Source organism: Montipora foliosa, chromosome 10 (assembly GCF_036669935.1).
Source record: "Montipora foliosa isolate CH-2021 chromosome 10, ASM3666993v2, whole genome shotgun sequence".
NCBI classification, from domain to species: domain Eukaryota; kingdom Metazoa; phylum Cnidaria; class Anthozoa; order Scleractinia; family Acroporidae; genus Montipora; species Montipora foliosa.
Window position 1 is genome coordinate 28458144 of NC_090878.1, and position 18899 is coordinate 28477042.

General features: G+C 39.5%; 3 protein-coding genes and 1 non-coding gene across 4 annotated transcripts; all 4 read right to left on the bottom strand.

Annotated features, from left to right (window-relative positions):
- Positions 1-27: 27 nt before the first annotated feature.
- On the bottom strand, positions 28-100 carry Trnak-uuu (transfer RNA lysine (anticodon UUU)). Its single transcript has one exon. It is a non-coding gene; the product is annotated as a tRNA-Lys (tRNA).
- A 1343-nt stretch (positions 101-1443) lies between these two features.
- On the bottom strand, positions 1444-6453 carry LOC137973951 (uncharacterized). Its single transcript, XM_068820858.1, has 4 exons — positions 6229-6453; positions 4679-4768; positions 3556-3618; positions 1444-2460 (listed from the first exon to the last, which is right to left on the bottom strand). The coding sequence occupies exons 1-4, from the start codon at positions 6364-6366 to the stop codon at positions 2344-2346; spliced, it is 408 nt and encodes a 135-aa protein (XP_068676959.1). The 5' UTR covers positions 6367-6453; the 3' UTR covers positions 1444-2343.
- Positions 6454-9933: 3480 nt separating this feature from the next.
- On the bottom strand, positions 9934-11928 carry LOC137972732 (uncharacterized). The gene has a single exon (XM_068819452.1). The coding sequence runs from the start codon at positions 11926-11928 to the stop codon at positions 9934-9936; it is 1995 nt and encodes a 664-aa protein (XP_068675553.1).
- A 192-nt stretch (positions 11929-12120) lies between these two features.
- On the bottom strand, positions 12121-15225 carry LOC137972733 (uncharacterized). The gene has a single exon (XM_068819453.1). The coding sequence runs from the start codon at positions 15223-15225 to the stop codon at positions 12121-12123; it is 3105 nt and encodes a 1034-aa protein (XP_068675554.1).
- Positions 15226-18899: the final 3674 nt, after the last annotated feature.

Consider the following 18899-nt stretch of genomic DNA (forward strand, 5'->3'; position numbering starts at 1 on the left):
AGTTGGACCAACGTGATCCGATTCATTCGCCCGATATGGGACTTGAACCCAAGACCCTCAGATTAAAAGTCTGATGCTCTACCGACTGAGCTAACTGGGATCTATATTCAAAGTTAGAGCCCTCAAGTTCATTCACAAGATCATACCGTTGAACCAGAGTTTGATAATTGCCTCGATAAAAAAAAACACTACTTTAGTGAGTGTCTTCCGAGATCACACGCTTTTGTTTAACATACACCATGGTGGATAAATATTATACATCTGCCAATCACAGCTAAGCGTTTCCCATGAATGCAGAGCGGTGCTTCATAAAACGTAGAGCCCAATCAGATCGCTCAAAATTTGAATTCAGCCAAAGAAATTCAAAATATTTTGAGGATATAATAATTAGGTGGGGAACGAGCTGGAAATCATACCAGCACGTTTGTCGAGAAAATGGCTTCATCGTCTCGGTAAGGGTTATTGTTGGCTGAATGTGAAATATTTGTAGGATGACAGCATCGTCATTAAATGGTTTTTTTTTAATGGAATATGGGTGAATATTTCACTTAAATTTTGTTTTGTACACTAAAAGCTCGTTGTAAACAAATAACAAACATTTCTCTTGAAATATTCACCCGTATTCCATAGAATGCCATTAAATAACTAGGGAATAGTGCATGGAATCTGGGAAGTACGAATATCTACAGAGAGAAGAGGGGGTTAGAGCACTCCCCAGTCTGCCTTGCAATCACCACCCCAGATGGGATGCTTTGCTCCGAGTCTAATGAGGTAATCATAGAATACAGAACAGTTGTGCTTTCCTTAACCTGTCTCACACCGCCAATTTGTGTGCAATACACAGAAAATAAAGTTTTGTTTGGTTTCGATCGTTTGGAAGGCAGTAATATTAGAAGAAAATGGTCAAAAAATGGTCAAATTAAAGGAAAAAAACAAGGAAACAGGATAAGAGCAAAGATTGTTTTTTCTATCATGTGTTGACGTTTTTTTTTTTTTGTGCAACTTGTGACAAACTGGGCACTCTTCACTCCCTCTCTTCCAACCTCCGAGACTGCAAAAGTGCTTAACACATCTAATTTCTCCTTGCCACTGAAGCTGAACAGACCTCCCTTATTTCATGTTTATCAGCATTACCAAGCTTAATATTAGGGAGCTTAAGCACGGGCGTTTTTGAGACGCGGACGGCAACCAGAAGAGAAAATTTCGCGTGCCAGGACAGTGGTGTCTCCCAGATTTTTATACTAATCATCTCTCATGGAGAAAAGATACTTAGCAATATAAATGCGAATGCGTGAAAACAGGTTAAAAGGGAAAACAGCTCACTTCCGGTTGCCGTCCACGTCTCAAAAACGCGCGTGCTTCAGCTCCCTATTATTTCACGACGACAACAGCTAACGAAGCATAAGTGTCACATGCAAATACGCATAATAAATGTACAAAAACAGTAGTTTGCACGCACATTTTAGCTTAGTTTTGTGTTGAAGTTTATTATACATCTTCATATATCATTTACAAAGCCTTACTGGCTTACACGAGTTACACATGTACTTACATTGCTCACAGGCATTGTAAATCCATCTTTACATTCAGAAGCATTCGCCTTTCAACAGCAATGTGAAATAACCAAACCTAAAGTATTTCGGACAACATCGGAATGCATGTGGGTATAAATTTCCCTTTACTGTATCTCTTTTACATTACATGCCATCTGTACCCCCTTCATTATTGAGCAAATGGTGCACTTTCCATTAGTATAGTAACCGCATGGGGTCGACTAAATTAGAGGATTAATATCACGCGTATTCCCAGAGGTTGCAGAAAATGCCCGAGTCGAACAGCGACTCATGCAATTTCTGCCACATCTGAAAATACATGTACGAGTGATATTAATCCTTAACTTTACGAGGAAACATACGATTCCTTGTTTATAATATAAAAGGCAAAATTTTCTTTTGTTAAGAAGGCCAAAAACGTACACTGTTGCGCAGTTTCGTAGGAAGCCATTTCAGAGTTAAGTTAGCGGTAATAAACTGTAAAACGCACGAATCAGGCGAATGAATTTTATATTTTTATAACACGTCAAGCAATAAAACCAGGCGTATCACATGAAAATAATGAAAGTAATTTCCCCCGGGTCAATATTATTACCAAAATTGATGAAAAATGCCGTCTGATTCAGCCAATCAGCATTAAGTAATTTTGCCCTCTATGTCATAAAAAACATTAAACCACTAGAAAGTGACGAGTCATGTGAATTTACATATTGAGCTGGTCACAGTAATTGTTTCATAAGGAACTCTTTTTCCAATCAAAGTATACAAAGCCACTGTTGAATAAGGCCAATTAGCTTGTGCTCAACTGCTTTGCAATAGTTACAAAGTCGTTCAGCAACAACTTATGTGCTTCTGATTGCTTCCACTGTTCCTCAGTGAATTCCTCTTCCTCACTTTCCTCTGAATCCTGACAAAATAAGGAAAAGAAATGCAATTCCACACATCACGACCAAAATTTGCTTAAACTACCCCTGCCTGCATTTGCCGTTTACATGCAACTATGTAAGAAACATAAATTAATTTTCATTAAACATGCTATGAAAAGTCTCAACTACAGATCAAGCTCCACAACTTGAACTAGTGCATGGTTCAATTTTAGCTGCTGCCATCCAGACAATAATTATAGTACTTTACCTAGCACAAGCAGCTGAGGAATGGAAAGTGTAGCACACACGTCCAAATTCTCAGCTAAAAGCCCTTCTGACAATTCTACGGTAAAATACTGTCAGTCACAACTGATTTTTCTTTTTTTTTTTTCTTTTTCTTTTGAAAAATGGCTGTACATTGTAACTGTCATGATCTTTAAGGAAAAGCAATTAAAATGAAGTGTCCCTTGCTTGCTGGCATTTTCAATTTTCATACTGGAGGTAAATTTTACTTTACAACTACCGGTACATGTACCTCTGTCAATGAAATTGAATTATTGTGATCACAGTTTTGTGACCCAGTACTTGTGGCTACCATGTCACTGGAATTTTGCACTTCTAAAAACTTGACAAGAATCACTCCTTGTTGCTTCAATCATGTGTGAAATACTCTTATGACGAAATAATCCCAATGTTCAAGAATAAAATAATTCAATACATGGTGACTTGTTGGCTATTTCTTTCAGATGATGATCTAGAGCCTGACAAAGCAGGCCAAATTATTCCAAGTTGGAATCCATTTCAGTAAATACTCGCAGAATGCTAATCGATGAACAAACTACATAATTTCTGATTTAAAGACCTCTTCTAGACTAGCCTTGTGTCATAAAAGCAAACTACTGTAACACACAATGCTTGTACAAATGTAGTCCCCTTAACAAAAGACCAAAGATTTGAAAGTTTTACACATACCTGTATGCCAACTTCCACAAAATTCTATCAGCAAATTTGTCAATAAGTCTTTATAATTATTTTGTGCAACAATAATTTATCACTGTTGTCTCTTACTATGACCATCTTGATTCAAATTACATACAAGTAAGCTTAGAAACCATAATATTATCTCCATAACTTACCCAACTTTCAGATTTTCTCCTGCATCTCCACGGCCTTTCCCGATAAATTTTCTTCAGTTCTTCCTTTAAAAACATGGAATAATTATATTATACGGTACCATATGCAGACTTAAGTGACATTATCTTACCGTTTTGCTTAACATAAAATACTGTAACTGTAGATCAAAAAAGGCACATTCCCTAATGCAGTTGACTTGCATTCTGATTTCCTTTTTGTTGCCCCTGCAGGGTTTTGGCCCAGAGGTCCGACAGTTAATGGGTTAATCACTCACTGAAAAACTATACACGTCCCCATTAAAACCCTATGACACCCAAACCGGCCTGAACTGGCCAGACTTAGTATTTTACTCTTTCTAACACCAGACAATTTTACTCGTCAATGGGGAACCCTCGGGAGTCCCGCATCTCACTCAAAATAATGTAAGATGTAATTTTAAAGCTGCACTTTGCAACTTTGTGTAATGGGGCTGAATCCAACAAAGAAAAAAAAAGAAAACTAAACAATTCCGTGCATTGTGCAAAGGAGCCCAAAAAAATTAATATTACATTTCAACTCAGTACATTGTCATGCTGTTGCTAGCTTTTAAGGTTCTTTTAAAGTTGGTGGATATCAGAAAGAAAGACGCTAAAGTCTGCACAAAAAGATTGCCTCCTTGTCCACGACATTGAAAGTGGTGTGAAATTCAAGAAATTGCAAATGAAATTCATAGAATTTTCAAGAAAAATTAAGACAACATCTGACGTTCAACAATTTTTAAGATCGGTGAAAGGTACAGTTGTACCCTAATTGCATACAGCTGTACAATTTGATACCCAAAATACAGGAAATTGCTTTTCTCCATGGTGCAGTAACCAATTTTCCACAAATGTGAGTAAAACTAAAACCACATTATAAAACAAATAGACAAGCCTTAACTGTGTCTTTTTCTCTTCAAACCACACTAAGATGCAGATGATGTCTTGCAAAAAGAACAAAAACCTAAAATACCTGGTAACGCCTACATGTAAGTACATTGACTGCATCTGATATCTCATGTACTGCAGGGACCACAGCCGGCCATTTGAAAGAGGTGAAGTAAGAAAATGGGGGAAACAAGATAAAAAGAAACAGAAAAGCTCTAACCTGTGACTGAGGAGCAAATTCTAAAGAAGACTGTGACCCAGTTGCAGGGACTTCAAAATCCTCTATGGTCTTTTCTTCACTTGGTGAAACCTGAAAATTTAAAATAATCAAACACTCCCTGTCCTCTTTACAATAATCATTCCACATCTTTCCCAGACAACCAATAATAGTTACTGGTATACATAGCCATTTTTGTCTGGTACATGTAGTTTGAAAATCTGGAGTAAAGAGCTACTAATGAGTTTTTTAAAGCAAAATAACAGCTCCTCAAGATCCACAACCTTCTGAATTCTCCTTCAATTTTCAAAACCACTCCCTCTGAAAAACGTCTTCATCATCCTTCCCAATAGCTGGTGAAAGATTATCCTTAAATTTGGCTATTAATACATCATTTTTAGATTTCTCAAACTCAGAAATCAGTGTTGCAATCTCACTTCGGTGTGAGTAATTTCACTGCATTCAGTTACTGAATCCATAGAGAAAAGATCCAGATAGGCGAGGTTTGATCTTGGATACCTTCCCCTAGAGAGAAGTGAAATTGTCACCAAGCCAACGATCGTGTCCTGTCCCAAAAGCTAACGCTTCTTGAGGTTGGAGAAATCAGCGGGTTCTTCGTGAAAACTGGCTTGTTCTCCAAGCATGTGGAGATTGTTTTGGGACTCTGGGCCTTTATGCTACATGTATATCGTTTGTTAGTGATCTTCAAGTGAGAGTGGACAAAAGGCCCAATCAGGCCGATTTTTAGGATTAAATCATCCTTGATCGCGGAGTGATCAGTGACTTCAGAGGTTGTGAGTTTCCAGCCTTGTCTTCTATTAATGAAGGATAAGAGCAAATTTTAAAAGTAGCCCAGGACGCCTCAAATCGACACAAGGACACAAGGTGAAGAGTAAGTTTATTTCATTTATTTTCCTCGCTGTAAACTAGGATTAGCCAATTTTTTTTTCTGCATTTCATGTTTTCCATACATGTATAAACCCTACAAACCGTTACGTTGACTGAACATTCAAATTATGTGTTTGGGTGGCCTGTGCTAACAGGTATGGATAATGCAAAGCTTTTCAACCATTTCAAAGATCAAAAAGAAAGCTTTCGATTTTTGCTTTTGAATTAACAGCTGCACCAACAGAGAGTGGTTAACCCGTGTTCTACATTGAAGGCTGACTGTCCAGCATCATGATCGTGGGGCTAACTGTCGGGGTTAATTGTCCGTGGGGCGAATTGTCTGGATTCAGTTCGTGATTTCCTTTGTTGCCGGCGTTTCTTTCTCGCAATAGTTACAGTCTTCGATCGAACTGACTCTTGTCTTCGATCGAATCGACTTTTGTCGATCGAAACGAACTTCGATCGAAACAACTTTCGATAGAACTGACTTGCATTCGATAATTTTATGTGCCTGCCCAAAGGTACCATTAAAATTTTAAGAGTTCGCGATTTAAGATAGTTCATCATCTAGAATTAAAGCTTTGACTGTCAAAAGTAAGGAAATATTAAAGTACATTGATCAAAAACTACTTAAAACAAATCAAAAGAAGAACTTTCATCGTTACCTCAGACGTTGATTCATATGGATGGCTGACTATCAACGAGACTCTGGCTCTCTTTCTCAAATCATAACTTGTCCTGGAACTGATTTCCAACGAGCTAGGATCTCTTTTGGAACGAAGGTCATCGGATTTCGTTGACATATTCGACCAAAAAACTCCTTTGACACCGAAAGTTATCTCGTAATCCCTCAAGTGTTTAGCAAAGTGATCTGTTGTTTGTTAAATGGTATTATGGGATCGAATAAATATTTCATAAGAGAGAGAGCCTGGGGCCCGTTTCCCGAAAGTCCCGAGAGTTTTCGGGAGTCACAATTCCCTCAGTAGGGATTAAAAACTTTCGCGATTATTTTGCGTTCAGTCATCTTGAATACGTACTAAAAGACTGCTACTAATAGATACTAGCATACTAAAAGATCACTCGCGTTTTAAAGCGAGCGATTGGCAGTCTCACAAATGGCTTTTCGGGCCCGAACAGTTACGGGGATAATCTCCTTCGCAGCCCGTTATTAGGGTCGTCACGCAACGGCTGCGAAGGAGACTATTACGAGGACCCCCGGGGGACGGGGACTTCCTCAACAGGAAAATTTACTAAGTTTTCGGAACGTCTGAAAAGTCTTAAGAGATTAGTTAAGAGATAGTAATAATAATAATAATAATAATAATTTATTACTTATAGTGCGTCTGTTACATTGAGAGATGCTCACAGGCGCATTACAATATGGAAAGAAAAATTACAATATCGAGAGAAACTTAATATACCTTAATCACAAGTAGTTATAATATATAAAGCTCATTAAACTTATTTACAAAACCTATTTACAAAAGATAATCTATATATAAATAAAAATGAGCCGCATAGTTACTGTTTCTCATAGCAGCTGAATGCATCGCGGAAAAGATGCGTACAAAAGATAATCTATATATAAATAAAAATGAGTCGCATAATTACTGTTTCTCACGTTACGTTAGTCTTAACGTTCTACATGAAATTGTAATCAATTTGCTTTCCCCAATAGTTTCCGGTTCCATTTGAGGGAACTGTAATGAATGTTTATGGTATATTTAATTCATTTCCTGGTGAATGATCTCTTTACAATTTTCCATACGAATTACCACTTCACTCGACCGTTTCAGGCCTTTAAGCACGGTTGAAATCTAAAACTCAATACTCAACTTGACACTCGAAGCGATCCGACGACCGATCAAAACTCAGACTATAAGTCCTTCTTTTACACGTGACTTTCTTCCCGCCACACGTAATGTATGCTTATTTATGTCAAATCTATTTTTAACACACTCCCCTCCTTGATTGACAAGGGTCAATCAACAATTAACGACTGAAGTTCGTAGCGACAGAAACAGAAAAAAAAACAGAGGGTTCATCACTGTTTATTTTGCAATCCTTAATGTTCAGCTACGTGTTCTTGTTCAGCGTTTCCCACAAAGGTAATTGGAAAATTAGTGTTCCCTTTCTGACGTTCATGTACTCCTAAGGGACCGTTCATTTTTTATGGGGTAGGGGGGGCTGGTGGAATTTGGAGGAGTGTAATTTGAAAATTGTATGACCCCCCCCCCCCCCCCAATTTCCGATTTTTTTTCCTCCTGCCTCCCCCCCCCCCCCCGTCATCAGAGTAATTTTTTGGAAGGCCCCCCCCCCTTGAATAAAAAATACATATGGTGTTAAAAGTTACTGCAGCATTAAAATTTCGTTTTGTTACATTTCACATAATTTATTGAAAGAAACCTGAAAGCTAGAAAGCTGCTTTTAACAAATCACTCAAAAGAATGAAAAGTCAATTTCTGCTCTTCTTGTTACAGCTCGTCCTGAGCGTGTTGTAGCTGGCCGCTCGTCTGCGTATTCCTCATCTGAGGCGATAAAAGCAAGAACGACATCATTTGAGTCGTCTTCAGAGTCAGGGGCATCACTCTTGTAGTCATCATCAGTTTCCTCTCCCTCATTGCTTTCATCACTGCTGTTTAGTTGACCTGATTCATTCCTGCCTCCCACTTCGGCTTGTCCAGTTCTGAGCGTATTCATTCGCAAGAAGTGTCCCATAATTGTCTTCACTTTGTCATTCTTGTTGCTCTTCTGATGCTGTTTTAATAGCCCATGATGTTTTAAGTATTTGTTCAATTCTGGAACACGGAGCTTTTTTAGCTTGGTGGCATCTTCACACAAATTAACCCAACGATAATCTTCATAGGACTTTTCTCTTGCCTCCCTACTTTCCCTTGCCCTTTCCTCCAGTCTCTTCTTTTTTTTGAACTCCATGACCTCGGGATGCTGGAGATAGTCAACCACAAACTTTGGTTGCACAATGAATTTGTCTCCAAATCTCATATCAAGATGCGAAAGGATGGTGAAAGCGACGAATCCTTTAAAAAGCGATTCACTGCTGAACGATCCAGGCAGTTTGATCTTTTGATGTCAGAGGAGGCCGCTTTTCAAAGGGCAGATGGTTGCTCGGAGAGGTTAGGAGAACTGCTACAACCAGAGTACCAGTTAAGACCAAGTGATGGACGGAGACTGAACTACGTTATAAAAGAACACAAAGAGGCTGTTGAGAAACTGAAAGAGCTGTTAAAAATTCTCAGTGATCATGACTCCGTGCTCTTCCAGGCGAATGGCATTACCCTGAAGCATGACAAGAAATTCCACCATGACTTCAATGTGGAGCACATCGCTAGGATTGAAGCAAAGCTGCTAAATGTTTCAGGGGAATTAGAAAACCTCGAAAAAAAGAAGGAGACCTTCGACCAGATCTTCAAGGGTCTCACAGGAAACTATGTGTCAAAAAAAAGAAAATTAAAAGAAAACCGTAGGAAATCAAAGAGCAGAAAACGCAAACGGTTTGAAAACAACGTCCGACGCGTTTATCATATCTGCGTTGCAAATCCCCTTGCAAAAGAGCTTCCCAGTTGTCTTCTTTATCCTCCCTCCCTGACAATCCCGGAAGCATGCATAAAAGTTAAAGATGTAGCAGCAGTGTTGCTAACACGGGATGCAGCATTCATCGCTCACCTACTGCAATCAAACTACTTCAGCAACGCGGCAGGAAGCAGGCTGATTACCAACCTTAAGCCAGAAGTAAGAAACAGGATGTATTGTTTCCTACATCCTGAAGATTATAGCTCAAACGTCGGAGACACGAACAAGGATGAAGAAGAAAACGACGAAGAAGAGGAAGAAGGGGAAGACAACGAAGAAGAACAGGAGGAAGAAGAAGAGGAAGATAGCGACGACCAGATCAAAGAGAACGTCGAAAATGATGAATTGGACACCTTGTAGTAGTTTCATGCCCCTCCCATTAAATTTCTCAGAAAAAGCCTTGGTAACGAGGTCAGTTCCAATTACAGGACTCAAATTATTGGTCTTTGTTTAATATGCACTTGACAACAACATTTTTATGAATGAAAAGAAAGTTGTTACTATTCAAGACTGTTATTATGGTACGTTCACTGTTATTATAAAATATACAAAAAGCTGTTGAGAAGTTTTCTTGAATATCCTGGAAATGTTTTAGTATACTTGTTATAAATAAAAGAGGTCAATTTGTTCCTCAATTTGTAAAATCTCTTATCCTATTTTTAATCTAATTTTTTCGTCCAACCCCCCTTTTCCTTCATTTTTTTTCGGCTGGCCCCCCCTTTCAAGCCAATTTTTTTTGTGCCCCTCCCCCCCCCAAAATCCCACGAGCCCCCCCTTTCTCATAAAAAATGAACGGTCCCTAATCCAGTTTCTACAGGAAACAACTTCTCTAAGGGTCTTGTCACGTCGATTACTCGATCTCCACTTCGAGTTCTCACCACTGCTGCTCGGTGAAATCCATCTCGTCCTGTAATGAGGGCTTTGACCACTCCCATATTCCAAAATAGTCTCGGCGTCCTGTCCTTGTGAATGCAAACAACGTCTCCTACATTGACAGTTGGTTGCCTGTTTTTCAGTTGGTAATTATGATGGACACGTAACTCTGTCAAATACTCCTTCTGCCAACGTCTCCAAAACTGCCATAGAACAGTTGTCAGATACTTCGCACGTCTTGACAATTCACTTCTGGTCTGAGGCGCTTCCGAGCGAGTTTTCTCTTCTTTACTCAACAGGCGACGACCAATAACCAATTGTGACGGCGTCAACGGACTTCGTAATTCATCATCCACGTACGTGAGAGGTCGTGAATTCAGTATTCCCTCTATTTCCACAACAACAGAGAGCAATTCTTCATAGCTGACTCTCGCGGTTCCTAAGGTTTTCTTGAGACAGCGTTTAGTTGATCTAACGAGACGTTCAAAAAATCCTCCCCACCAAGGAGCTAACGCGACATTAAATTTCCATTCTATGCGGTGGTCTGCTAGCAACTTCTTCAGCTCTTCACTCTTGAAAGTGGATCCATTATCTGACACTACAAGATTTGGAACACCTCGTCTGGCAATGAACCTTTTAAAACTTCTCACGAAAGCTTCGGTTGTCAACCTCGGGACGACGTCGAGATGAACTGCACGACTGGAGGCACATGTGTATAACACGATGTATGCCTTGTTCATATCATCACTCTTGTGATAAATGTCCTTGACATAAACAGGGCCCGCAAAGTCAACTCCTATACTTGTAAATGCAAATTCGTCGGACAATCTGAACCCTGGAAGTTGAGAGGTAGGTGGCGTTCCATATGGACGACCTTCAAGTTTCTTGCACAGTACACACTTGTTGATTATACTCTTCACCGTTTGTCTGCCCTTCACAATCCAATACCGTGACCTAACTTGAACCAAGGTCTCTGCCACTCCATTGTTCATCACTTGATCATGGCACTTGAAAATCACCAACTTAGTGAAATATTGACTTCTCGGCAACAGTATCGGAAATCGTGTATCGTACGGTAGGGAAGACATGCCAATTCTTCCTCGACATCGTAGTATCCCTTCTTCGTCTCGATAAAGTCCTAATGATGACTTCATCTGTGGATACTTGTCGCTTTTTGAGATCTCTTGCTGAACGTGCCTAATCCACAACATCTCTGCTTGTCTGTATAATTTCGTAAAATCTTCTTCCGTTCCTTCTCGGGACCTCGTCCTCTTCAATTTCTCAATAAACAACACAACCAACACAGTCACTCTTAGAAGCTTGGTTAAAGAACTAAAGTTCTCAAGATTGATTACGTTATCTAGACTCGCTTCTCCTTCCTTCCCTTCAACGCACGTGGTGACTAAGCTGGAAACAGCTGGTTTAAAGGATTTCAGTTCGCTTAAATCCTCTCTGGCTTGTACAACTGTCGGTTGAACTGGCCACTGCTGACTAGTCTTAGACAGGAAGTCGGGTCCATGTAACCACAGGCTGCTTTCTTTCAACTCAGTAGACTTGATTCCTCTGGACGCTATATCAGCTGGATTGTCTGCTGTGGGACAGTACCTCCACTGCTCAGGGTGTGAATTCCTTCGAATTTCGGCCACTCGGTTCTCGACAAACTGCTTGTACTCCTTATCAGTGTTTGTGATCCACCACAGCGAAATCATGGAATCTGTCCAGTTAAAAACATCGTCAATTTTTACGCCGTCTAATGCTTGACTCACGCTGTTCAACGATCTGGTCGCAGTTAAGTTGGACAGCAACTCCAGACGAGGGATAGTTTGTTTAGCTAATGGTGCAACTCTTGTCTTCGAAGATACTATCTGCCATTCCACCCTCGCCTCATACTCTACTCTCATGTAGACCACAGTTCCATAAGCCTTTTTCGATGCGTCAGCAAAACAGTGAAGTTGGACTGAATTGACCTTGTCTCCATTCAATCCCTTGGCATAACATCTCTTAAAGCTCACTCTTCCAGCCTGTCTCAAATCCGATAGAGTCGCCAGCCACTGGTGATTGAGTTCAGCATCGACCAACTCGTCCCAGTCTTTTCAAGCCTTCCAAAGTTTCTGAAACATCATCTTAAATGGAAGAATGACCGGAGCTATCAACCCCAAGGGGTCAAAAAACCTTGTAGCTGTACTGAGAATCAATCTTCTTGTTGCTGGTTGGGCATCTACATCTCCCAATGTCTTGTTCAGATCATAAATCAGTTCACCTTGGGTTGGGTTCCAAAGCATTCCCAAAACCTTTTGCTCCTTTCCTGTACTTTGCTTGAAAACTAATTTAGAGAAGCTTTCGTCTTCTTCTTCTACTCTAGGTCCATTGCTCTTTTCAAAGTCATCACTGAAAGCTTCATCTTGTTCCAGTGATTTCAGCAGACTTTCTGAATTGCTACTCCACTTTCTCATATTGAAGCCTCCTGACTTAAGACAGAGCTTTATCTTCTTAGCCAATTTGAACGCACTATCCACGTCACCATTTCCAGACACATAGTCATCAACATATAAAGACTTCAACAGCTCTCTTGCAAGTGCACTGTCCACTGGCAAACATGTGTTCAAATGGTGTCTGATTGTGGCATTTAGAATGAAAGGACTTGAGTTTACACCAAATACCACACGTGCAAAACGTAGTACCATGACTTCTGGACTTTCCTTATTCGGATCTTCAACCCATAAAAATCTCACAAAGTCCCTGTGTTCAGGATCAATCTCAATGTTCAAAAACGCCTTCTCAATGTCTGCAGTTAGGGCAACTTCATGGACTCTGAACTTCAGCAAAATGTCAAATAGCAAGGGATTAAGAGAAGGTCCAATGTGCAGACAGTCATTTAAACTAGGCCCAAACACCTTAGATGAGGAATCGTAAACAACTCTCACCTTAGTTGTATCTCTGTCAAGTCTCACTACTGTCCTGTGTGGAAGATAGTGGACATCTCCAGGCGGTGGTATTTGATCTTGTGGTACCATTTCAACCACACCACTGTGCAGTTGCTCTCTAATCAGACCATCATACTGCTTCAGAATTTCTGGTTGGTTCTTGAGCTTCTTGATTATTGTTGTCAGTCTACGCAATGCCACTGTATAATTGTCTGGTAACATGGGGTGATTATCCTTGAATGGTAACTTGACCTGGTATCTCTTTCCAGTAAATGTGATGTCATTTGAAAACTTGTCATAGACTGAAGTTTCATGTTCCTTAATGCCCAAAGTTCCCAAGTCCCAAAATTTCTGCAGATCATCCTTCATATCACTTATCTCTGTGGACTCTATCTTTAACACATGCGTGGAACTCAGATTCACAGTGCATGACCTTGTCAATGTTAAGCACATAGTTGGTCCTGATAAAACCCAACCTAAATTGGTTTCAAGGGCTACTGGTCCATAGGGATCTCCTTTAATGATGTTCCCAGTAAAGAACGACCAGTAATAATCTGCTCCTATCAGCACATCAACACTGACAGAATCACTTGTATCACATGCAAGTTGTAGACCCTGCAAGTAGGGGTAGCATTCCAACGTGGTTCGAGACCGTTGATTGGACACTGGGCTGCAAATTACTGGTACAACATATGAGGTGATATACACATTCATTTCATCCAATGTTCTGACACACAATTGCACAACATCACATTCCTTCACAGAGGCTGAGTTATCTCCAAATGTTTTGATCAAAAGTGTCTCCTTACCAATGGTTGGTAGGTTCAATTGTTCACATGCCTTACTGGTTATGTATGATCTCTGGCTACAGGAATCAAATATCACATGGGCATTCAATCCAAGTTGTTGGTTATTAGGTCTGCAAACAAAGGCTTGGGCTACCTGTAACAACACAGAGTTGGCATTGTTTCTAACGTGCATTGCTGAAGTTCCAGCTTCTCTGCTCCTATCTTGAGATGATCCAGATCCATGTGGTGTTGCCTCGTCACTAACTACATTCCTGGATGTTGGAATGTTCCTTATTCTTTCACAAATGGTTACATGGTGTCTACCTTCACAGTTAAAGCATTTTGCCTTTGACGGACAATTTGTGGAGATATGGCCACCCTTCAGGCACACAAAACACTTGCCATTTCGTCTCAGTATTGTTCTCCTAGCTTTCGGTTCAGTGATGGTCATGCAGTTAATTGGTTTGTGATTCTTCTTGCAAAAAACACATTGTTGAGTAAATTCCTCACTGCCTGTATAAAGGGCAGAGGCAGAATGGGGTTGTTTGCTTCTTGCTCTGTACTGTTCAAACCTGGGTGTATTGGCATTTGCACCACTTGTTTTCATTGCAGTACATCTTTCCCTGGCTTCCAACTCAGTTTTCAGTGCACTCAACAAGGCATCAAGATTCCATGATTCCTCACTGCCAAACTTACGGCTTACAACCAATCGTAAATCTGAGGGGATTTTTTCCATCACGACTGGGACCAATAAATTCCCATAGGACCGTGATTCAACTCCTAACGCATTCAAACCTCGAATGTTGATTTCAATCTTGTCAAACAATTCACGTAATCTCTTTGTTTCATGCACTGAATTGACAGATGGAAGTTTCAATAAGGCATCGATATAATTTGATATCAGCCACTGCGGTTTACCAAATCGGTCCTTAAGAATGTCAATGGCTACTTTATAATTGTCTGCGGTCAGAGGCAGTCCAGCAATTGCGGATTCAGCATTGCTTGTTACACAACTCTTCAGATAGGTGAATTTTTCAATGGCCGAGATGCCAGTATTTCCATCGACAGCAGATTGAAATGTGTCCCAGAAGCCCTGCCATTCTTGATAATTTCCCGAAAATGATTTGAGTTCGAGTTTAGGTAGTTTCACTTTTGCGCTTTCGGTATTTTTGGTACTACTATTTTCCTGATTTGTCGCATGGGCCTGTGTGTGTTCGCCATGTTTCCCTTTCTCCAAACTCAAATCGATTTTCGCTAAAATACTGTAAACGTGCTCACAAAACTCACCAGAATCTTCTATTTCTTTCTCCAGTTCCTTTGGTTTGGTGAGCTCTAATATTGTTTCATCCAGCTTTTTGGTCGTCAACAAAGCTTTCAGAGCCGTTAACTTTTCCCTGAACGACGTTAAATCTCCCACGTGTTCTGTCAAAATTTTCTCCACATTCCCCACTGTTTTGTACACAACGGTTCTGTGTGCATCTCTCATTTTCCTGTTCTTGTCGATATTCACGACGCTTAATGTCCATAAACACCCTTTTTGAGTAGACTTCGCCTTTTTCCAATTCAAAAAATCCTTCGATGACGGCAACAGCTTTGTTGTTCTACTCCTTCTTGTATTTCCTCCGACTCGAAAGGACCATGTAATGAATCTTTATGGTATATTTAATTCATTTCCTGATGAATGATCTCTTTACAATTTTCCATACGAATTACCACTTCACTCGACCGTTTCATGCCTTTAAGCACGGTTGAAATCTAAAACTCAATACTCAACTTGACACTCGAAGCGATCCGACAACCGATCAAAACTCAGACTATAAGTCCTTCTTTTACACGTGACTTTCTTCCCGCCACACGTAATGTATGCTTATTTATGTCAAATCTATTTTTAACAGGAACTATGCATCAGAAAACCCTAACACAATTTTCCCATTCTTCCTACCACGGTTAAATATCCCGTATTCCTTGGGTTTTCCCCATAGTTTCTGTTTCTCTAATACTAATAATAATAATCCATGGCATATGCAATCCCACCCTCAGCCAAGCAAAGAAAACAAAGAAGCAAAGATATTATGGGACATACGATGGCAACTTGAAAAATGTCCCTAGGATGGTGCAAACAAGCCAGATATAAGTATACTAGACAAGAAGAACAAAGAATGGTCTCTAGTGGAAGGTACGATATGCACACCAGGAACAATTGCTGAAAGAACCAAGTGCAAACAGAACAAGTACTTATTAGACCTTAGATTGGGAATAAAGAACTTGTATCCAGGCTACAAAGTGAAGCTTATCACCATAGTATTTGACTATCTTGGTGCATACTACAAAGACCTAGACAAAGAACTGAATGTGTTATCTGGGCCGAAAGTAGCAAGGTTGACAATTGAACGGTCCCAAAAATGGGTCATTTCTCAGAACTGTGAGATCATTAAGAGATTTTCGTGCATGTAATTATGCAAATGCACAAATATAGCAACATAATAGTTGAAAGAGCAGATTTTAGCTTTATCATGCTGAGATTTTAGCTTTATTATGCTGAGATTTTTAAATTTAATTTTTTTCAATCAATATTATTTATTTATTTATTTATTTTTAGAATATTTATCTTATTTATCGCTACTTGTTATTATCTTAGATTTATACTAACATATGCAACATGCACATATATATCTTTTATATTCTTGTCCACATTGCCTTGGCTGTGCCCGCAATGATGTTGATATATACCTTGAATGATTTTACCAATAAAGTTTATCATAATAATAATAATAATAATAATAATAATAATAATAATAATAATAAAAATAATATCAGTAACAGCATTGTAAAATCCTCAAATAAATATACAAAGTAAAAAATAGTAAAAAGATTAAAAAACATGTTTAAAAAGTTAAAAATAGTTATTTAAAATTCTGGATATAATAAAAAGACTAAAAAATATCACGAACATTTCATAGGGTAAGCTGCTCTAAATAGAAATCTCTTCAACTTAGACTTAAAACGTTCAAAATTGTCCTCCTCCCGTATTTCACTCGACAGTTTGTTCCAAAGTGATGGTGCAGCAGCAGTGAAAGCCCTGTCACCGAGTGCTTTCTTCGTTTTCGTGGACAGAGGTGCTAATGAAAACTTCAGACTGAATTAGACCGAAGACCATACGTGGAAGGATTCTTAATATGAATAAGATTACATATGTACTCAGGTGCATGACCATGTATGGCCTTGAAAGTTATTACAAAAATCTTAAAATCAATTCTGAATTGAACTGGTAACCAATTTATGAGGCTAAAGGGCAGAATTGAACAAATCAGCCTAGCCGCTGCATTTTGCACTCGTTGCAGCTTTTTGATGTGAGTGGCCGGTAAAGCATAAAGAAGACTGTTACAATAATCGATGTGTCCCATTATGAAAGTATGCATTAGTACCTTGGTGGACTTCATCGTAAGAAACTTCCTAATACGTCTTACATTATGCAAATGATAAAAAGCAGCCTTGCATGTCTTAGCAATGTGCGTCACTAAGCTGAGGTTGGTATCAAACCAAATTCCAAAAGATTTCTTGCAACAGAAGCAGGAGCAACCCTCACATCACCGACTGATAACTTCTCGATATGAACTTTGCTAAGCTGTTGTCGCGTACCGATTATTATTATGTCGTCGTTTAAATTTAACTTGTCAGTAATCACTTGATGTATATATATATATATACATAATTTACCTAAAAACCAGCCAAATCAAAGTTTCAAGCTGTAAGCGATCATCAGACTGCACAGTAAGTAAGGATGTCAAACATGTTTTTTCATGCGTTTAGACAGTCCAATCAGAAGCCGAACATTGCATGATTAGATGGGGTGTCACTAAAAGGAATTAAATACATTAAAAGTGGTTACTCTGTTGGATTCTTGTTGAAAAATCACCACCCTGGAATTTGTTGAGATGCTGATATTTGCTGATTTATATTTCGGACTTGTTGCTTAATTAAAAAAGTGTTTTGTTTGTATGCGCAGGAGCTTAGCAAGTAGCAATCGTAGTCACTGCCTTGATCGTAAGTTTTGTTAAGACCTAGCGTGAATAAAAAAATGTAATCACCAGCGCCGTCTTAAGGGCGGGAGAATGGGACCGACACAAAAAACGGCTGCGCTGCAAGGAGGCTACGATCAGAACATGAAGCGCAGAATTGACACTTCGCAAGACGTCTTTACTATGTAGACATAAATATGGCAAAACCGAAATGGTATTTCTTAGGAACTGTTGTGACAGGATTTGAACGCTTCTCTTGTTGTTTCTTCAAGTATAATCTTTCGTTACAATGACCGTCTTAGCACATTCCAAAAAGTCTGAGGTAGTGTACAAAACACAAGCAAAACACAATGATGAATTAACGACTTCATTAATTTGTGAAAAGTTTTGTTCTAACAAAAGCAACCAATTATCAAAACGCTACTGAGTTTCGCTTGCTTTGAGATGTGTATGCCAGCCCTTAAAAAGCATGACCAATGATCCAAGCCTATCTATCTATAAGTGCCATTTGGCACTATCGGGGCTGAAAGGGTTAAACTGGGACATAGTTTTTTCACGCTGTTAGCTTAACCCTTTAAGCCCCGAGGGGTTCCCCATTGACGAGTAAAATCGTCTGGCGTTAGACAGAGTAAAATCTATAAGTGCCATTTGGCACTATCGGGGCTGAAAGGGTTAAAGCTTTTTGCTAATATTGTTGATTGATTATCTTCGAAAAATGTGTGGTGACCCCCAATTTTCTTTTTGGATTTTAATAACACCGCATATTCATAAAACCGCGCAAAAATACCTTTGAATTAGTAGGCACTGTCCTTAACGAGGGACACAGATTGACACCCTAGTCTACCTTCCCATTCGTCCCTTACAGCAGTGGCGGATCCAGGGGGAGGGTCGGGGGGTCCGGACCCCCCCCCCCTTCCCTAATCGAATTTTTTCTTTTTTTTTACTTGTTTGAGTCTAAAATTCTCGCATCTGCAGGATCGCCTATTATTGCTCAACTGGTTGACTTGTCTCTTGATGGAGAGCCATTCTATTTTGCCACTAATCTGAAAAAAGTTTCTGTAGCGTTTTTTGAGTCAAGGTTTGGACCCCCCCTATCAAAAGTTCCTCGATCCGTCCCTGCACAGGTGGAGTTTTTCTATGA

Excerpts from the sequence above, each read along its gene's own strand:
- LOC137972732 (XM_068819452.1), bottom strand. The coding sequence starts at position 11,928 with ATGAGAGTAGAGTATGAGGCGAGGGTGGAATGGCAGATAGTATCTTCG.
- LOC137972733 (XM_068819453.1), bottom strand. The coding sequence starts at position 15,225 with ATGAGAGATGCACACAGAACCGTTGTGTACAAAACAGTGGGGAATGTG.
- LOC137973951 (XM_068820858.1), bottom strand. The coding sequence starts at position 6,366 with ATGTCAACGAAATCCGATGACCTTCGTTCCAAAAGAGATCCTAGCTCG. Across the intron at positions 3,619-4,678 it reads AATTTGCTCCTCAGTCACAG|GAAGAACTGAAGAAAATTTA; the intron begins GTTAGAGCTTTT and ends ATGTTTTTAAAG. Across the intron at positions 2,461-3,555 it reads GGAGAAAATCTGAAAGTTGG|GATTCAGAGGAAAGTGAGGA; the intron begins GTAAGTTATGGA and ends TTATTTTGTCAG.